The sequence below is a fragment of the Tripterygium wilfordii genome, chromosome 18, assembly GCF_013401445.1.
Source record: "Tripterygium wilfordii isolate XIE 37 chromosome 18, ASM1340144v1, whole genome shotgun sequence".
In the NCBI taxonomy this organism is placed as follows: domain Eukaryota; kingdom Viridiplantae; phylum Streptophyta; class Magnoliopsida; order Celastrales; family Celastraceae; genus Tripterygium; species Tripterygium wilfordii.
This window is the reverse complement of record NC_052249.1, coordinates 10,828,179-10,848,332: the sequence shown is the minus strand read 5'-3', so window position 1 is coordinate 10,848,332 and position 20,154 is coordinate 10,828,179. Positions and strand designations below refer to the sequence as shown.

General features: G+C 38.6%; 4 protein-coding genes across 4 annotated transcripts; 3 read left to right on the top strand and 1 right to left on the bottom strand.

The window, feature by feature from the left end:
- Positions 1 to 3,135: 3,135 nt before the first annotated feature.
- On the top strand, positions 3,136 to 7,818 carry LOC119983937 (auxin response factor 11-like). The gene is made up of 14 exons (XM_038827672.1): positions 3,136 to 3,829; positions 4,060 to 4,166; positions 4,288 to 4,383; positions 4,479 to 4,535; positions 4,800 to 4,952; positions 5,045 to 5,129; positions 5,290 to 5,380; positions 5,468 to 5,632; positions 5,722 to 5,835; positions 5,922 to 5,994; positions 6,072 to 6,219; positions 6,302 to 6,933; positions 7,025 to 7,212; positions 7,313 to 7,818. The coding sequence occupies exons 1-14, from the start codon at positions 3,775 to 3,777 to the stop codon at positions 7,455 to 7,457; spliced, it is 2,109 nt and encodes a 702-aa protein (XP_038683600.1). The 5' UTR covers positions 3,136 to 3,774; the 3' UTR covers positions 7,458 to 7,818.
- A 952-nt stretch (positions 7,819 to 8,770) lies between these two features.
- Positions 8,771 to 11,062, top strand: LOC119983940 (protein kish-like). The gene is made up of 5 exons (XM_038827674.1): positions 8,771 to 8,919; positions 9,279 to 9,323; positions 9,429 to 9,535; positions 10,422 to 10,456; positions 10,790 to 11,062. Exons 2-5 carry the CDS (start codon positions 9,321 to 9,323, stop codon positions 10,855 to 10,857), a joined length of 213 nt encoding a protein of 70 aa, XP_038683602.1. The 5' UTR covers positions 8,771 to 8,919; positions 9,279 to 9,320; the 3' UTR covers positions 10,858 to 11,062.
- A 3,199-nt stretch (positions 11,063 to 14,261) lies between these two features.
- Positions 14,262 to 16,027, top strand: LOC119983938 (uncharacterized protein At4g00950-like). The gene is made up of 2 exons (XM_038827673.1): positions 14,262 to 15,110; positions 15,785 to 16,027. The coding sequence occupies exons 1-2, from the start codon at positions 14,361 to 14,363 to the stop codon at positions 15,860 to 15,862; spliced, it is 828 nt and encodes a 275-aa protein (XP_038683601.1). The 5' UTR covers positions 14,262 to 14,360; the 3' UTR covers positions 15,863 to 16,027.
- Positions 16,028 to 18,573: 2,546 nt separating this feature from the next.
- Positions 18,574 to 19,938, bottom strand: LOC119983471 (stemmadenine O-acetyltransferase-like). The gene has a single exon (XM_038827142.1). The coding sequence runs from the start codon at positions 19,936 to 19,938 to the stop codon at positions 18,574 to 18,576; it is 1,365 nt and encodes a 454-aa protein (XP_038683070.1).
- Positions 19,939 to 20,154: the final 216 nt, after the last annotated feature.

Below are 20,154 nucleotides of genomic sequence, written 5' to 3'. Positions count from 1 at the left end.
TCTACCACTTTAGCTTCGAATTCATCGCATGACGGTAACGCACCACTTGGCTAAAACACTTTGTTATCCCAACGCAACACGCTCAAACCAAAAGCTTCCTACTTGAAAAAATTAGCGTACAACTCCTAACTAAGTTTGACCCTTTGAACGATTATCCAATGTCAATTCATAATGTGAGAATTAGGGTTAATTATGTTATTCATATCAAATTATGTCCAAAAATACTGAAACATTTTGGTCCAATTAAGGGGGATTGGTGGAACAGCCAAATACTCCATGGACGTCATCATAAAATACCCACGACCCCATCAGCGCAACCCCCCACAGTCGGAAAAAACTCCGCAAAACGACCCATCAAAACTTTGTACAAGTGTGCTCACTGCCACGTTGCTTTTAAAACGACCAGACCACGTGGCTAGGCCTTACGAGCCTGGAGATTATGATGTGTACTATTTCTCGGGACCACTAACACATCGAGATGGCTACATCTCTGAATCCACTCTTCTTATCCAGATTTACCACGCCCTTCCAAAGCGATTGTCATGAACCCCAATGCATTTGGGTAGAGCTAGCAAAGTTTTAGATAAACATTATTTGTATCCAATTTTTTACTAAGTGCATCATATTTTAATGTATTTTTAAAGGGTTAATAGGGTGTATTTAGTACAAAATGTGGTGCAAATAATGTTCATTAAATTCTATCTGGTTTGGACATAAATTATGTGTTAAAAATCTACGTCAAACACAAAAATTTTGTTCAATTAACTTGTTTGGGTTTAATCTAATCGAGGTTTGTTCAATTAAATACGTCCAAAATTTAATTTGAATTAGGGTCTGAATATATAATTTTTTTTGTAAATATATGTTATTCGATCCGAAACCGATTTTATTTTACAGGTAAGTAGAATATGTGAAAGCGCGTGATTTACACATGCAGTTGATGACAGTGGAGGTTAAATTCAAATATGAAGCCGACACATCGAGAAACAACACGCTACTCATGCGTTTGTGTAGGTCCCACCACCACACCCCAAGGGACAAGGGTAACATAGTAATTTAGTGATCTTAACAATGTCAAAATCAAACCTCGAAATAAATAAATTATTTGGTGGTTTTATTTACTTACACGAGCCAACATGGCTGCGGCTGCCTGCCATGATGCAGACAAACCAAGGCAATGCTACTGCAAGTCTGCAGACCCAAAAAAGAAAACTAACGCCGTTAATTGTAACGGCAACGTCAACGTTATAAGAAATTAAAAAAAAATAAAAATACACATCCCTCGCGTCCAACATTTTCTGAATCAGTGATGTCACATCCCGTCACTGATTCACGCCGCCTTTATTAGACGGCTGCTGTTCGCTAATCATGCGCAATTATATGATTATGTTGAGTTTATTTTATTTTATTTAAAAAAATTAGTAAGATATTTAATAGAATAAAACAAAAAAATGCAAAAATATGATAGAATTTCCAAATTAAACACTTAAAACATCTTAAATTATTGAACACATTAATTATAAGGAATTTTTTTTTTATATCACTATCATAGGTCTTTCCATTATGATGAAGTATGAGAAAAGATTGCAAACACCCCTACATTTCAATTTTTATAAATGATGTCTCGTAGTTTTCATTTTCTTCAATTGTAACCCTCAATCAAGCAAATTAATGTATTAATTCATTTCCTATTATATAAGGTCAAACCCTAATGAAAAATGATTACCTGTCGTTTAAGTGTATCCACCGAAATAAATGTGGTAATTGCAGATGATTTGAAAGAAAATGTTTTCATAACGTATAAACTATTTTCAAATACCTTTTTTATGTTATTCTACAAGATTTAATTTCGCTTGACACGTGTGTATTCATTATTGTGCACTTACACGTAAATGATAAATTTTTTTTACATTACTATCATGTCTTTCCATTATGATCAAATATGGGAAAAGATTGCGCCAAGGGCCCAAGGCTATCTTGCAAACACCTATAAATTTCAATTTAAAAAAAAAATAATGTATTGTGGTTTTCATTTTTTTTAATTGTAAACCTCAATCCAGCATATTAATGTATTAATTCATTTCATATTTATATCATGTCAAACCCTAATGAAAAATGATTACATGTCGTTTAAGTGTATCCATCGAAATAAACCTGGTAATTGTAGATGATTTGAAAGAAAACGTTTTCATAGCGTATAAACTATTTTCAAAGACGTTTTTTGTATTATTCTATAAGATTTAATTTAGCTTGACACGTGTGTGGATTCATTGTTGTGGTCTCACGTGAGTCTTGCAGTTGTACATTATACATAGTAAAAAGTTACACTGACTTTATAAAATGGTTTGTTTTGAACATATCTATGAATTCTTGATTTCACCACCAGAGTTTACTGCTTTCATATATGAAAAAGCTCCCAACTTTTATTTCGTTACAATCTATCAGGATTTTTTTTTGATCCAAACACTATAATCACATAAACTGCGAGATCGTCCTATTAACAGAACGAATCGAATCCAGAGCAAGTGAAGAAAAAGATAAGCTTCTACCTTGTTCATTGAAATAAACTACATTCACAACTCTCTATGGGCAAAAAGATGAATCGAGAAATCACGTTGAATGCAAAGCTTCCCCGATCGACTAGAAAAGGTAAACCATTTCATATGTTGTTATGTATGGAAAATTAGTAAAAAGTGATAGTGAATTATTATTTTTATGCGTTTTGCTACCGATTTTTCTTTATTGGTAAATTCATATGCTAATTTTACATTTGACACTTTTTTTCATACGAGATTTAGAGAAAATTTGTGAATGAGAGATTCCTATTTGCATCAAATATAAAAAAGGATCATATTGACAGTATATATAATTTTAAAAAAAATTTTGTGATTAAAATTTGTATTCTGTTGCTCGATCCCAGGAATATAAATCTACATAGATATAAATCTATAATTCTACAATCTGATGTGTGAGAAAAGATTTGATCTATTAGTAAAGGGGTTAAATTGATAAAACTTAAAGTAAAAGGATATTTTTGTATTAAATTCAAAGTGTAGGATATTCGTGCAATTAAATTAACCTTATAATCAAAATTACGGGATCACCAAATCATAGGTGTTGGTTAGCGAGGGGATCATCAAATGGAAGTGTTGGGTTTTTGGCCTTCGGTGACGTGGCAAAAACTTAAAAGCTAAAGGTATTTTTGCTGGACAGACCAACAATGGAGGTGAGCCAAGAGACTTGACCAAGTTTAGAGAGAGAGAGTGGGAGGAGAGAGAGACGAACCAGAAGACTAAAGAGAGAAATCAGAGAGAGAAAGACGACGGCGCAGAGAGAGTATTACATGAGAAGGAGAGATCGGATTTTAGGGATTTGATAACGTCTGGAGAAAAAAAGGAGCAGGACAACGACAAGGAGCAGGAACAAATCAAAATAGCTTGCATATACAAACCAGCGGTTTTGGAGTCTGCGGAGTAGCGGTATCAAGAAAAGCCATAAGCGGTTTTGTAACTGAAACAGTGGCCTCGCTAGTCGTTACAGCCGCTACTGGACAATATTGAAAAATGAATTCTCACACATAACCGTCGTGTTTGGCTAGCTTTACTGGTTTTCTCTCTTGCCGAGCTTCGTCGCTTACTTTATGGTCATTCATGGGGTAGAGTGGTGAAACAACCACTTCTCAGTGCGTTTCCTGAGCAGCTCTAGTGGAAGTTAATTTCAGTTCTCTGTAGCTTTGATACGACATCGTTTGCTTAACGTGGTAGTGTTTTTTTGATGGCGCATGGAGAGGATAAAGTGAGGGGCTCCTCGTTGTCTGATGCGGATGATGGTGAGGAAGTTGGGGATTGTGAATGAGGGTTTTATGCTCTGTTTGGCAGCTCGGAAAAAGGAAGGAAACTGAAAGGTCTCAACTAAGTTGAGCAAATGTTGCATTTATTAGACATTTGATTCAACAATTATGAGATTTCTTCTTTTTTCCTGAGCTTTTTCAGCAACCAAACGGAGCAGGAGATTGATCAGATTTTTGATTATTTTTCTTATTTTGGTCGAGTTTGACAGATTCTAGTTTGTATACGAAGTTATGGAAGGCGTGTGCGGGGCCTTTGGTGGATGTTCCAAGGGCTGGAGAGAGAGTTTACTATTTTCCTCAAGGTCACATGGAGCAGGTATGCCGTTTACATCTGCAAGATTTAGCTTCATTGCCTTCAATTTTGATCAAAATCTATAGACATTGAAGGGTTTCAAGCATTTTGTTCTTTTTGGTTGATGGACGGTCGTGTCTTTCAGGTGGAGGCGTCGACTAATCAAGAACAGAATCAGCAAATTCCGCGGTTTGATCTTCCTTCTAAGATCCTTTGTCGCGTCGTGAACATTCATTTACTGGTATTGCATTTTCGATCTCACTTCTCATTGATGTTCTTTTTAACATTAATTTTAGGATTTGTTTGTTTACGTATTTGTTTCATCTAATTTTACAGGCGGAACAGGATACTGATGAGGTTTATGCCCAGATCACTTTGCAACCAGAATCAGATGTACGAACATGTGTTTCTTCCTTTTTTTCAGCCATTATCTGTTTTTTACTTGTTTCCTTTTTTGGCTTGTTTTGTTTGATAAGGTAATAGGTTAAGGGTTGCAAGGGAAATTTCTAGCCCTTATTTTACATTTAATTTGGGTCCAGTAGAATGAAAATGTTGTATTATATTAAGGTTCCATGGTAACAAAAATTGGGCTTGGAAAGTAACCTCCACATTGGATATGGAAATGAGCTGATTTCTTTTAATGTGTAATGTCTGCAGCAAACTGAACCAAGTCTTCCTGATCCCTGCCTTCCTGACTCCCCTAACGAAGCAGCACATTCATTCTGCAAGATTTTAACAGCTTCTGATACTAGCACTCATGGAGGGTTTTCTGTTCTGCGGAAGCATGCCACTGAATGCCTGCCGCCATTGGTGAACTCTTCTTTTGTATTCTCTTGTTTTCTTGTAAAACATCATAGCACCAGATTAGGAATTTTATTTTGAAGCTGTTGCATTTTCACTAGGACATGAGCCAGGCAACCCCAACTCAGGAATTGGTTGCGGAAGATCTTCATGGATATGAATGGAGATTTAAACACATATATAGAGGTAATTATTTTGTGGCATTGCAATCTTCCCGAGTTCATTTATGTTTATTTGCTTTATGCTTGCAACATAACCGCAGTTGGCGGAGTGTGGAACTTGTAGTTAAATGCATACTAAAAAATGGGGGCTAATCTGTTGTTTCTTTTGATTTTAAAACGTCTAGGTCAACCACGGAGGCATTTGCTCACTACAGGGTGGAGCACATTTGTTACTTCAAAGAGACTGGTTGCAGGAGATGCCTTTGTGTTCCTTAGGTTTCACGCCGACTCTTTTTAATGTGTTTTGGTATGCATCAGGCTTTTGGCAGCTTAGGTTTTAATTTAAAATAATGTACTTTTTAGGGGTGAGAGTGGGGAATTACGGGTTGGGGTTCGGCGTCTTGCTCGTCAGCAGAGTACCATGCCAACATCTGTTATATCAAGCCAAAGCATGCATTTAGGAGTGCTTGCCACTGCTTCTCATGCTATTATGACCCATACCATCTTTCTTGTATGCTACAAACCAAGGTTAGGCCTGCCTCTTTCATTTTGTAACAATCTGTGTTCTCTTTTAGTTATCTGTTTTTATAGTTTCTTATCATAATGATCTTTTTCAGGACTAGCCAATTTATTATTGGTGTCAACAAATATCTTGAGGCTATTAACAATGGGTTCTCTGTTGGTATGCGCTTCAAGATGAGATTTGAGGGAGAAGACTCTCCTGAGAGGAGGTAAATGTGCCCAATGCTCTCTGGTGTTATCAGTCAATATCTTTTTTGTTTTACGGTCTCAATGTTTATTGGGTTTGCTTCATTAGGTTCACAGGCACCATTGTTGGGATTACTGATTTTTCTGCACAGTGGCGGGATTCCATATGGCGGTCACTTAAGGTTGAAAATATTTCTATAATGCTGTCTCTCTCTAAAAAAAAACGAAAACTTATTTTACCATCTTTTGCGCCTGTTAGATTCAATGGGATGAACAAGCAACAATGCAAAGGCCGGATAGGGTTTCTCCTTGGGAGATAGAGCCTGTTGCTGTTTGTGCTGCTCCAAATGTTTCTCAAGCTGCAGTAAATGCCAAAAGGCCTCGGTCTGTTGACATTCAGACTTCTGGTATGACGAATGGTTGCTTCTTGCACTTCATTATATAATTCAGTTGCTTTGTTTGATGGTTTGCATATCAATTGGAATGTAGAAATCACAACCAATTCAGCTGCTTCGCCTTTCTGGTATCATGGATCAAACCAGGCCATCCATGAACTGGCTCAAGTAAATTCTACTACCGATGCTCGAAGAACTGACAGCCAAGTTGTCTGGTCTCTTAGGCAGAAAGAATTTGATGGGGGTTTGGTCAACAGTAGCAGCTTTGGTAACTTAAGGGTCCAACCAGAGCGTGTGTGGCCACCTTCTTATATGAGTTCATCTCTTGATCTTTTTCCAGATTTTGTTGAGGACAACAAAACTGTTGGCCTTCAGCCCATTGCTGGATACCCATCTCAAATTCAATCAATGCCGAACAGTGGCATGTTATACAGCCAGGTGGAAAAAGGGAATATATTTGAGAATTCTACTCGTTTTCGATTATTTGGAGTTAATTTGAAAAGCGACTTTGATTTTGGCCCACATCCAGAGGATGAACACTCAAGTCAAAAAATTGTTTCTGGGGCTGGCTATGTACATGTTTCAGCAGCATCTGATGGTCATGATGCTCAAAATTTGGATAGTGCTCACTTCTCAAAGGAACAGAAGCGAGTTATATCTGAAGTATCAGCAAGAGAAGCGCCGAGCAAGCAAGGCATCACGGCCTCCACTAGAACTCGTACCAAGGTAATTTGAAGTCTTGTTGGCACTCATTGGATAGTTTGCTCCTTACGTCACTGATTTCTGATAGGAATCATTTGTGTTTGTTTCTTGCAAGGTGCAAATGCAAGGGGTTGCTGTTGGTCGTGCTGTTGACTTGACTGTGTTAAAAGGTTATCATGGTCTGGTAGATGAGCTGGAAAAAATGTTCGAGATCAAAGGAGAGCTTCAACCTCGCAACAAATGGGCTGTTGTTTTTACTGATGATGAGGGGGATATGATGCTTGTAGGTGATGATCCGTGGAAGTAAGTCATTTGAAAATCTGTTCATTATATCATCCTACTTGCCTGTGGGATTGTAAGCAGGCACTAACTATAATTTCTTTTTCACATTTCAATATTGCAGTGAATTCTGTAAGATGGTAAAGAAGATCTTTATATATTCAATGAATGAAGTGGAGAAGATGAGCACAAAGGGCAAGCTCCTTGCATCATCGTTGGAAGGTGCACCTGCCGCTGTCTGCTCAGATTCGGAACATCCTGAGACTTGAAAGCAAACTTAGAGCTCAGACACCCCTTATATTTTGTATGCTTATAACTAAATGCTGACTTACTCTCTTTGAGAAGGAATGTTTATGGTTTTGTTTTGCTCAGGTTTTTGCTTTAGCATGTCGAAAACCGTTGCAGCAGATTGAATGAATTGGGGTAGTTTTGGCGCGGTGGGTTAGAAGTACTATGTAGTAAGTAACTGAAGAAAAAAAAAAAGAACAAAACTAGTCAGGGTTAGGAAAGGAGCTTTGATATACCTTTTGTGGGATGTCTCGTTTATTTATATGGCCTGTAGAAGAACATATACATATGCTTGTTTTTCTTGATGGATATTAATGGTGCTTATTTTCTTGGGACTGGAAAGCTTGTGACATGTAGCTATCAATCTATTCAATTATTTTACTGGTATGCTTGGCTCTGGGAAGGCCTACATGCAGGAGGATGCTCTTATTTTCCTTCCTCGAGCCTGCTGTTTAATCTCTCTCTGTAATGGTTGGGACCAGTTTGGTTACCACCTTGATGGGTCCCCAGTGTTTACTCTCCACAAACTCTCTGTTCCAATTAATGTCTCTTGAGTTGCAGTGTGGTCAGACTACCTGATTTGGTTAGAGTTTTTTTTCCCCTGTATGTGCAAAGCCTGTTGTGATAGTGCTAGTAGTAAACCTAGTTTACAAAGAGACTTTTCCACTGTAGAGTTTTATTCATGAAGGGAAGAATCAAGAATGTAGTTAGTATAGAGTATAAAAAAAAAAAAAAATCTGGTGGAGAAAAAGCCTTGGTGAGGAGTATTTGGACACATGGTTGTCTGGTAAGGTGCAGGCATGAGTTGCTTTCAGGGAGATATTTCTTGGTTGTTTTATGAAGAGAACACTTGTTTGAAATGAATGATTAGAAAGAATAGACTTTGAAAGGTGAAATATCTAATTGACAATGACAGAAGATATGGTGAGATGTGATTTGGAAACCTTGGAGTTTGAGCTTTCAATAAGTTGTGTTCTCTTCTAAAGCAGAATCCAAAGAAAGTCAAATGGTGGATTAAGGCATAGTGACTAGTGAGGTGGATGTAGGGTAAAACAAGCATGGCCTTCAACATGCTTTCAGGCTTTGTGCTTTGTAGTGATTCCCAGCGTCAATTATTGCGGCGGAGGAGGTATGGGGGAAGAAGGAAACGTGAATATCAGTGAATGGGCTTTGTCCTTGTAATGGGCTATGAGAATGGGCCTTTTAAGTTTTATTTTCCTTACTATTGGGCCTCCTTTTTATCGCAAGTTTTGATTGGGCCGAGCTTGAGGTTTCAAATTTCAGGTCATAAAACTGAGTAGCTCCCTTTTCGCTTAAATAAGGAAATCACTGGAGCAAAATCAAGGAAAGAATAAGAGAAGAACCCGCGTGAAGGGATCGTTGCTGGATCGGAGAATGTCTTGATTCCATTCGAAGTTGACATTCTTTGTTTCACTGAAATCGGTAGGTCATCTTGTCTTTTGAGTTTTCAAGAAGCTAGAATTTAGATCTGTGAGTGTTTCGATTGATTGCAAACCTAGACGACACTTTTCCGATGAATTCCGGTAGTTATGACTCCAGATTTTATTCGATTTTCTATGCTGCGAAAGATAACTGAAATTGCAGTCCTATTTATTTATCACATGCAGTATGAGTGGTGTTTTTTGTTTGATTTGAGCGAGATGATCACCATAAATCATAATGAATCGAAACTGCCTATTCTTTTTCCTACTTAACCTGAAAAACTAAATCACATTTACAAAAGTTATTGCCGATTTTTGCTCTGTTCCTTGTCTTAAATCAAATGTTTTCTTTGTTTCCAGATTGGAAGCGAGAGAAGTCATTAGTTTAAGGAAAATTCAGACATGGTAAGTCGTGTCTCCTTGTGAAATTTAATAATAGTTGAGGAATTTTATATTGTCATTGTTTGATTAGCGGTAAGACCATAACATGGGCAATTGTTGGTTTTTCAGTCAGCTCTCTTCAATTTCCATTCATTCTTAACAGTGGTGCTGTTGGGAATTTGTACATGCACTTATCTGAAGATGCATTTTCCGGCTATTCTTGAGCAGAGAACAGGGTATGTTTTTTTTAAAAAAATAATTTCAGGAAAGTTTTGGAAGATGATGTGTGGAATATTCTTCTGCTTATTTCTGACATGCACCATATTTTCATGCATGGCTCTGGTACAATAGAACATGGTTACTTTAAATCTGTAATGTTTTTATACTTGTAAGGGACATTTCTGTACTTGCCTAATGGCCCGTACGCTTAGCACTGGTCTCCACAGGAGAACCGGAAACATTATGAGCGTCCACAGAGATCATGAAATATACAAGTTGTACACTGACATCACGAAATATGTGGTGAAATATTTTCAATTAATCAAGCGAAAACCCCAAAAACATCTTTTGTCAAATCAAAGAATGCAATAAAAGGTAAATAACTCCCTTGCACAAAGCTCCAGCAGTGGGAGGGGTTCGGGGATAGGTAAGGTCTGGTTCTTTGAAATTTGATTCAATGGTGGCATCAAAGAATGCAATGTGGCAAGTAATTATAGTTTGGTTCTTTGCCTTAGGTGCTTTTAACCATTAATCAAAGGTTCATGCATGTGAAAAGCACAACTCCCACAAGTATTCTTGCACACAAGGATACATAGATATGACGAGTCTTACCAACTCACAGAAATATTCACTCTTTGCTGCTCTTGCTTGGAAAACATATCAGATCCTATTTTAGCTGCAGGTATTAATTTCGCCGAGGTATTACTTTCTAAGCAATCCTTTCCATTTCAAGTTTTCCAGGATATGTTGTCCTTAGGTCCTTACCACTTAGAGTTTGTTCTTGAACTCAATTTGGGTTGCCAGTAGAGATATAATGTGTCATTATTAGATTGTCTGCAATAATGATGAGTGTTGAAAGTGGTAATTGCAGGAACTCATGTTTTCCTAATATTTGATTGATAGGTTTCGTGGTTTCTTTTGGAAGGCGGCAAGAATTGGTACTCTCCTATCTAGTTTCTTTACCATTGTCAAATTTCATGCACATGCTTATTTTAGTGAAGCTTCAAATGTTTCATTCATTTTACTTTTTACTTACTTTTTCCCCCTTTGATCCCTCATCAAGTAACCCATTTTACTTCTCTTCTTTTCAATTATTTTTTAACTTTGCACTTGTAGCCATGCAAACTATAGAAAATAAAACCTGAAAAATAATTTACTATGATTGAAACTGCATTCTTTCTTAGTTTCTTTATGTCATGAGCTTCATTGGCTATGCTATAATGCTTTCCAATATGAATGACTGACATATATTTTTGTGGTTGATGGAGTAGGTGAACGGTTAAGCCCCTGGATGGCTGTGGGATGCTTCTCAATGGGTGTGTCAATAATATTTTTCTGAGCTAGAACCATCCTGTCTGTGAGAAGTAAGCTTTGTTTTTCTTCTTATGGATCTATATTTCACCCACCCCAAAATAGATCGTGAAATGGACTCCTTGATGATAATTGTACCAACACTTTTAAACGAACTGATTCAAGAGGCACTTTAGCATCTTTGTACAATTTGGTGATATAATTTCTTGTTGGTAATTTTCTTTTTAGAGAGAGTATTGTGCTGGTATTTTTTTTCTCCTAATGAATAGGTGATTTTCACACGTCCAAATTTGTGCTGTTTGCTGTTTGTTAATGTTCAAAGTACAACGTAAAGAATTCATTGTAGAATGTTGCACTTTGGCATGAATTCATGTATAAAACTTGCACACCCCACTCAAAATCTTTTATGAACAGAGAGATAGGGTCCAGGGATAAGTGACAAGCTGAGTTATTGCTAAAAGCAATTCATGAATTCATTGTAGAATGATTGCTGTTTGGCATGAGTTTGTTCATCAAAGTTGCATGTTGTAAGTGAACAGATTCTAATGTGCAAATGTAATTTGCTTTTATTTCTTGCAGTTCATGAGATGCTTTGCATGTGACAGAGAAACTGAGGTTTTGTTTGGATTGATGATGGGCAATTTTGATTGTTATGGTAGGTCTGGATTTTGGTGTGTGTGTATGAGAGAGAGAGAGAGAGAGAGATCGCATCTAGTTACAAAGTGCTGGTGCAGGTCCGATTCTGGAAACATGCTAAATTTTCCGTTCTCTCTGTTTTACTTTGGATAATAGGCATTTATAACATTTCATGCTTTTAAATTGTTTCGTATTTGATGCAAAGAATGAAGATTTTAAGATTGGGCATGTGTGGGCTTTACCTATGGGGAAACATATAACAATATATACCAAGCTTATGCTTGGAGCATCCTTAATGTATATATGTTTATTCAGAAAACTTAGTTGGATGGCATTGGCAACAGATGGGAGTTAACTAGTTTAGAAAACCTGTTTTCACATAATGTTTGCTTGTGAATTTCTGTAACATGCCCATAGTTATATGTTAACCTGATATTGAGTCATGTTGGTGCTTTGCTATCAAAATTTCATAAAAAAGTAAACAAACTTACGTGCACAAGGCTTCCATGGTGGGTTGGGTGTGGGATAGGCGGTTTTCCAGAATTTGAACCTTTGACCTTTAGGTGTGCCACTGCAACTCTACCACTTTTACCACATGTTTACCTGTCGCTATCAAAATTTCATTTGCAACCGTATATCTATATCTACACGTCATATAAAGATGAAACAAAGAGGCCTTGGAGAGCACCTCAACAATATGAACTTGCCCCCTCTGTGTAGAATATTGAAAGTTTGATTGTCAAATTCATCCCCAGAGAAAATGGAGGCCGTGGACAACCCCGTTGAATTATGTGACGCAATTCTGTTTATGCAGATGTTAATCATTTTAGCAGTGTAATGACGATTCGATCAACTTGACAGCTTCTGTAGATGGTGGCCTTAAAATTAAAGGATTTTACATTTTTACGTGAAGGAACTATACTATTGGTACGTTTATGTCATTGTTGCTTTGATGGCTATGGCATTTTATATTCCATCTCTTCAATTATTGTTCTTTCCACTTTACTAACTCTTGTTAATTATTACCTACTACAGCATGCCATGATTGTTTTGTGTTTTCTTTAGCTGCTTCGCTGTATTCACATTGATGGGTATCTCTTATACCAACAGTTTCATTTTGTGTCTACAGTTTCCTTATCTGCTCTGTGGTACACATATTGATGGGCATGTCATATATCATCATTTTCATTTTGTGTACTCATGGATACTGTTGAATAACTCCTTGTACTTGGTTATGAAGTGCTTTTATCTTATTGCTAAGAGTTCATTTGGCATACACAAATGCAATTCTAAGTTCTATGCTACACATAGAATCCCAATCTTGTTTGTCTTTTTGGCACGAGGAGAGCCATAAAGGCATAAACTATATGATAGAATTTTACTCATTGTGTAGCTTACGTGGTTTCTCAAACCATTAATTCATGCTTGCATGACCATGAGTGTTGTTTCACCTTTTTGCACCATTTCTTTAACTCTTCTTATATAATTGAACTTTAGTCTAATAAACAATACAGGGGTATACAAGGTGATATATGGATTACACTAATAAGCACTTGCTTATATAATATTGGCTATGTTCATTATCATCATTGTTTGCTAATGGTTAGGGTATTCTGTGTTTTACACATTGCACTATGAGAAAGCTGAATGGGAGCTAGAGAGGCATGATACAGGCCTCAAGTCAATGGGAAAATAAACCACCACTTCGTGCTTTTGCTGCAATCAGCATTGTTAGTGCTTGACATTTTTATTTTGAAAACGACTGAAATTTCTTTTTTTCTTTTTCCATTTTTGACTTTGTATATGGGCATTTGGCCAGTTGATGTGCAAGTCCTCTCTGTCTTTATAACTAACTCGTGTCCTGTCCTGTCCTGTCCGACAAGTTTACGCCTAACTCTCTAATTAGTGAAAATGGTTGGTTTCCTCATGTGTCTTGATTTTACTTCCATGAGACGTACACCCAGTTATGTGAAATAGAATGGGATAATAGTCTACACTCCTGTGATTGAAAACATATATAGTACATGAAATGAACTGCCATCTCCGAAGCACTTGCATTTGAGTTCCTGCTTTTACATGTACACTAGTTGGTGCTTTGATGAATGGATAGATCTTGTAACCTCGCATGGGTAATCTGGTTTCAAAATGAGGACATGACTAAAAGTTCACGAGTTGCCACTGCCAATGTAAGAGGGGATGGTCCTATATATAGAACATTTGTTCTGTGGCAGTGACTCTTTTGTGTCTAGCATTTTGTAGATCTAAGTATAGTCCAAGAAGCACAGGTCCATGGAAAAGGGGCTGGTTCTCTTATCACACGTAGGCATCCTATGCAACTTTTTGTCAAAAGTTAAGATTGTTTTTGCTCAGGGTCACCCACGACAATTTGATATTTGCAAGTTGAAATTGAATACCTATGCCTCCCTTGGACCTCTCTCTTTTTGTTTTTGTGCATAAAAATTAAAAAAGCAGCAACACTTGGGTAAAGCTGAGGTCAGTCAATTGACGAAGATTGCTGCTTTTGGGCGGTATCTGTATTTTCCTTGCCTTAAGGTCAAATATTAAATGTTAGGTTAGGTTTTTGATATGGTATTATGTGATGCAAGTGCAATCAAGTTTCCTATGTCACTTTAATACCTTTTAATTTGTTATCATATGACCTTCATTTTCCAAAGACTAATAACAGTATAATTACCCATATGCCATAAAGTAAAGTTGGAAGACGAATTATCACATCATGTTCAATAACAGGAAAAAAGAGAGTATTTATCTTAGTTCTTTAATACTAAGTTATGAGTGCATATATGATATATTAACCATCAAGGATTGCGCTTGTGGTGTACTCCACTGCAGCACCGCTTCAATTCAACAGAGAGAGCGACATGACAAAAAAGGATGGCCGTTTGTACTAAGGAGAGTATCCTTTCTCTCCCTCCCTTGTCTCCCCTATATACATTACAAAACCCGTTCGACAAAAGTCCCAAGAGAAAGTACACAAAGCTGTTAGTCATGGGATCTGAAGAGGCAGAAGTAGAATCAAGTTCCACACCAAAGCTGCAACTATTCTTGCCTCCAAGTCCAAAAGCACATGAACCAGAGCAACCATGGACGGTGGCCTCCCCGCTCCATACTGCCGCTTCAGTTCCATTTCGGTGGGAAGAGGAGCCTGGCAAGCCCAGACCCGGCACCACCCTCATCATCCCCACTCAAAAGTGCCTGGAGTTGCCACCAAGACTGTTAATGGATGCTGAAACTGCCAAGCTCTCCTCACCCACCACAGTCTTGGAGGGTCCTTACATGGGCAGGTCAAGGTTTCGGTCTTCTTCATTTTCGTTGAAGAGGGAGTCTTTCCGTAAGAATTGGAGTCCTCAGGCAGGAAAGTCTCGTCCTTTGGTTCTTGGCAATGGAGTTGTTAAAGGGAAAGGGGGTTTTGGTTCTTGGAGATGGGGGAAAAGTGCTTATAAGGGTAAATGTGTGGCTGTGGGTAATCATTTCTTTCCATCTTCATCTTCTGTGGATGGAGAGCTTGATATCAGTATAGAAGATGATGATGATGAGAGTTGCAAGAACAACAGTGTGAAGATGACAAAGATGAAAAGATCAGGAAGCTATCCTATTTCAACTCCTGCGAGGCCTGACTTCTGGGTAAGTTTATTTTGACTCATGAGGTCCTGTTTTTGGTGGTATTAAGTTCTTTTGTGAATGGATAGAATTGCCATAGCATCATTTTATCTTTGTTTCATCACTGGTATTTTCTGTATACAAACTTTACATCACTCAATTACAGTTAAAATCATAACCGAAGGTGTTGACCGAGTTGGTTCTTAGTATTCCTTATAAATCCATGAATTCTAGGTTTGACCCTTATCCCGTGTAAGAAACTTATGAGGGTGCGGTTTATGGATATAGGAGTTTACTCTGCCGGGTTGAATCCAAAGCACCCTGCCTTCGAGAGGTTCCCCGATATTTTAAAAAATACAGTTAAATTCATATCATTGAGCATGAATTGGGTATGAAACTATGAATTGGGTTATAATCCCCTTTGGGTAAAACTTCTGACTTCCAAGGACTGTGGAGTTTATGTCCCCAGTGAACCTAAAGAGGCAGGTCCTTGAAAACAATTAGATTTGCTGGGTTGGGAAAGTAGGGGGCAAGGTAGGTTCAGTGGATGGAGTTGTGGGGTTCCCTGCTGTAAACTCACCTCCCCACCTCCTAGATTGGGCTGCCATTGCAATGCAGTGGTTTTTAAGTTTTGACTTGCTGTTTGCAGTTTGACCACATAACCACCCCTGGACTTTGTGTTTTGTGGATATTTGCAGGCGAGTATTTATGAAGGCTTGAAGCAGGTGGTTCCGTGGAAGAGTAGGCAACTGAAGAAGGATGGGCTGCTGTTTTGACTTTAGACCCTCAATCAATCTAGTCTACTTCTTGAGTGCCGCTGCCATGTATTTTTCGTATTGACATGTGTAATAAATGAATTAGAAAGGACTAAATATAGTCAATTTAATTTATCATATCTACCTTTCAATTGCTGGGGGCCACTGTGCCCGATGACTTCTCCATTGTTTGTTGTGTAGTTCCTCTCTGTGGCGTTTAGGCGAGTTTTTGACCAAAATAGCCCTCTTGTTGGTGAAATTATATCTATCTGTATAATATATATAATATTGATATCAAATTTATTATCAATATAGCATTCCACGCCAGTCGAATTGATGTGATTAGTGTATCTTTTTTACAATCACGTTATCTTGAATGGCGTGAATGTTCGTTGTTCAATGACGCCGTTTGGGCGTCATTGGTTAAAAATACCAATCACACCTATCACAACGGCGTCATTATCCTTCACCTTCACTCCGCCCATTCATCACCTTCTCGGTCCCCATCAACACCATCTCTCTCCAATCCCAAATGGCTTTGACGTGTGCGTATATACCAATCACGCCCATCCGTTTGCTAGTGAAAACACCAGATCTCCTCTTTGTCTTAGCCTCCCAACAAATCTAGCACCACCACCTCTCTCCAAACACCAGATCTCCTCTTTTTGGGATGATCAAGTAAAGTGGAGATGATCAAGTAAGAGAAATTGAGACGTGTGAATGTATAGAGATGAGAGCTTTCCTCTATTAGACACATGGCCAACCTGCTTTCAAAGCTTTGATACGTGGTGGTTGCTCTCAAATTCGTGATTCTACACCGACTGCAAGAAGATGATTTATGTGAATCAAACGGCGTGATTGGTCTAAATTTTTAATATTTTTGCCTAGTTACGTCACTTTGAATGGCGTGATTGAAGAAAACACTAACGTCATCTTCATTGACGTGACTATAAAAACACTACACTAATCACGTCAGTGTCACTGACGTAGAATGCTATATTGATAATAAATTTGATACGGGAATTGACGTGACTGTAAAAACACTACGCTAGTCACGCCAATATCACTAACGTAGAATGCTATATTGATAATAAATTTGATACCAGTGTTATATATAGGTATTTAATTGACCCAAAGTGCTATTTTGGTCAAAAACTCAGTTTTAGCCTTTAGTAGCTAAACCGAGAAGAACATTAGATGCTCCCTGCCAAGTTTTTCTTTTCTTTTTCCTGGAAACTGTTGTTGGCCATGTTTGATCATGACTGGACGTAGCAGCTGCCGCATGCTTTGTCATGTCATCTAGGATTCCAACTGATAAAAACAAATATTATTAAGACTGTTTTTGTCCCACTCAAGATCTTAACAAATGATCATGCAGCAGCAGCAGCTTCATCATTACATCATGAAGCTACAACAATTACAGCTTAGAACACCTAATCTTCGTCCCTGCAAGTACAAAATATGAAAACAATGGCGAGATTCGCCTCGAAGGGAAAATATAGCAGCAACGGAAAGTACCAGAATTTAGTCAAGAAGAGTAGAATCACTGAAAATAATGCAATGAAACTATATGCTATATTTAAACAACTGAAAATGGATTTGAATGGTAAGATTTGAGCAGGCGATGCTAGGGTTTAGAAAGTTGGGGAAAGAGAACTGAAAGAAGCAGCGACCACAGGCTCTTGCGCTACAAACATGAAACATCCTCAGCTTCTCCATTACCGGCATTTCGCTTCTCTCTAACGAGTTTTCTGGTCCGTTCTTTCTCTGAGCGGACGATTGAACGGATCGTTGCTCTCGATGGACCCGAGCTTGGGTCAAGTCTAGCAAACAAGATCCAAGGTCCAGGTTATCGCGAGTCGGGTTTCTCGGGTCAGGATTAGGGTCCAGGCTATCAATAGATTTAGAATCGGGCCGAGATAAAAACGACTTGAATTGTATATGGGCCCAGTTATATTAAGTTTCCATTATCGGCCCAAGACGTTTCTTTTTCTAGAACACAAAACTCAGTCCTAACGACTATCTGAAGCTTCTGCCAAACGACCATCTCGTGCGATGCACCTTCGTCTGCAAATCATGGCGTTCCCTTATCACTTTTGTGGCCTTCACCACCGTCTTGCTCTCGCGAGCCGAAACCTAAAGGCTCGTCCTTCTCGGAGGATGAGGATGATGAGAAGGAGACACTGGTTTGCACTTATGTAACATGTTGAACACCACAATGATTTTCATAGGCATGCCGAGTTGGAGTTCCCATTTTAGGGTTTCGTGGTCGTCGTTGTTACAATGGCGTATTCTCATTATCCGATGGACTATAGGACTCCAGGAGAATGTCATTCTCTGGAACCCAACAATTAGGAAATGTTGTCCCCAACCGCACCCTGGTGTTGTTTCCCCGAATAGAAAACTCTTCTTCCTCAATCGGATTTGGGTTCGATTCTCGCACCAGTGGCCACAAAGTTGTCGGGCATCACGCTTAGTAGAAGGCCACAAAGTTGTGGGGGGTTTCTTAACGGTACTTGAGCCTAGGAAAAATCCTTATTAATCGAGAGATGCTTGGGTTTCTTATAAATCACATCGTTTGGTGTTCACCATGAGAGATGATAAGTCTCAAAACAGTTATGTACTACTCGTATTTTCTACAGTGCAGCAAAGGTAGCTTGCAAACCAGCTGTTTAATGAAGAAAGACTTATTTGTTGTATAAAGTAGATGATCCCTATAATGAGTTCATCTTTCATGGATGAGAATCACAATTTGCTAGACTCAAAGGACTTGGATCCACAGAAGCAAAAGCAAGGAGCTCCTTGTCATTTTCTAGTGTAAGCATTTCTTCTTCATCCATGCACACCCATGCTTCTACTCCTTTGTTGTCTCTTATATCCATTAGATAGAACATACTCGTGAATTTGGCAAAATCTGGACCTGGCACAATACTTACCCACCAAGGATTCCCCCATCCAAAATCAACATTGTAGAGGCCACAATTACACAAACTGCCGCACAAAATAGCTTCAAATCCACCAGCAGCTGCTCCACCTATCTCCTTTACAAGCGGAAACAAGTCTCCACCCACTTGTAGACTCTTCACAAGATCGTTGTCTATTTTCAATATTGCTTCCCTCATCTTTCCCAGTAAACCACTCCACTCAACGTCCTCGCCACCTAACACCGTAGCAGCTGCAATCCAAACCAAATTTCCAACCATCAACTCTGGGAATGCAGGGACAGCCCTTCGACGCATGTTCACAGAATGTGTTATCAAGGTTGGCCTCCGAATGGGAGCTTTTGCCTTCATGGTGCTTTCGCAGAGGAGGGCAGTAATAACCTCTACTCGCGATGGATTTGGCACTCCATGGCTAGTTGCTCTGGCCTTGAGCCTAGCTACTGCAGAAGCATCAAAAACAAATCTTTTCAGAGCGCACTTGCCTTGTCTGAGAAATTGGTCTAATATGGCACCTAACATTGCTTCCTTTGGGAATTCATCAACAGGAGGAAAGATGGAGGGAGCGTCAAAGTTGGGATTGACTACAACTTGAACTTGTTGATGATTGCTAGACTTAACTGCCATGGCTGCCCAAGTTTTAAGAAATGCACACATCGAAGCTCCATCGAACAGACTGTGCGAAACAACCACGGCTAGAGTGATGCCACCACAAGGAAATCTGGATTCTTGTATCACGGCAACATGATCTCCTGAAGTAATTACCTTATTTTCTACCATCACATCTGGAAGTAACTTAGTGATCTGAGTGAGATCTGGTTGACTGAGATAGTCAGATAAACAAGTGCCGTTGATTTCAGCCACCATGTAAGAGACTCCATCGTCGTTACAAGATATAGAAAGATCCTCTTTGATCTTCCCTGCGAGTGGATAATAGAGATTTATTGCATCTGATAGGGACTGCTTGAGGAGTTGAGATCTGCTGGAGATGAAATCCAGGTTCAATACTGTCTCTTGGTTCATTGGATAGTAGAGTAGAACATGAAAATAGCCAGGAGCAATGAACTGGTCGAGGAGAGACATTTCGTGGGTTTTGGGGTGATAAGGCGAAGGTGAAGAGGGTTTGATGCACTCTCTGGATACTATCTTGACCTCCATTGTCATGATAAAGAAAGTGAGGCGGCCACAGAGAAGAAGATGAGAAGAAGATGAAAGTTATTATCATATAAAGCCAAAACTTTTTTCATATATAACAATTGATGACTGTCATGAAAGCCAGATGGGTATAATATAATTCCGCCCAACTATTGAAACTACTTTTCTTTCTTTTGTCGTTTTCTCCATTCAACATGGCTTTTTAAGACATTATAATAT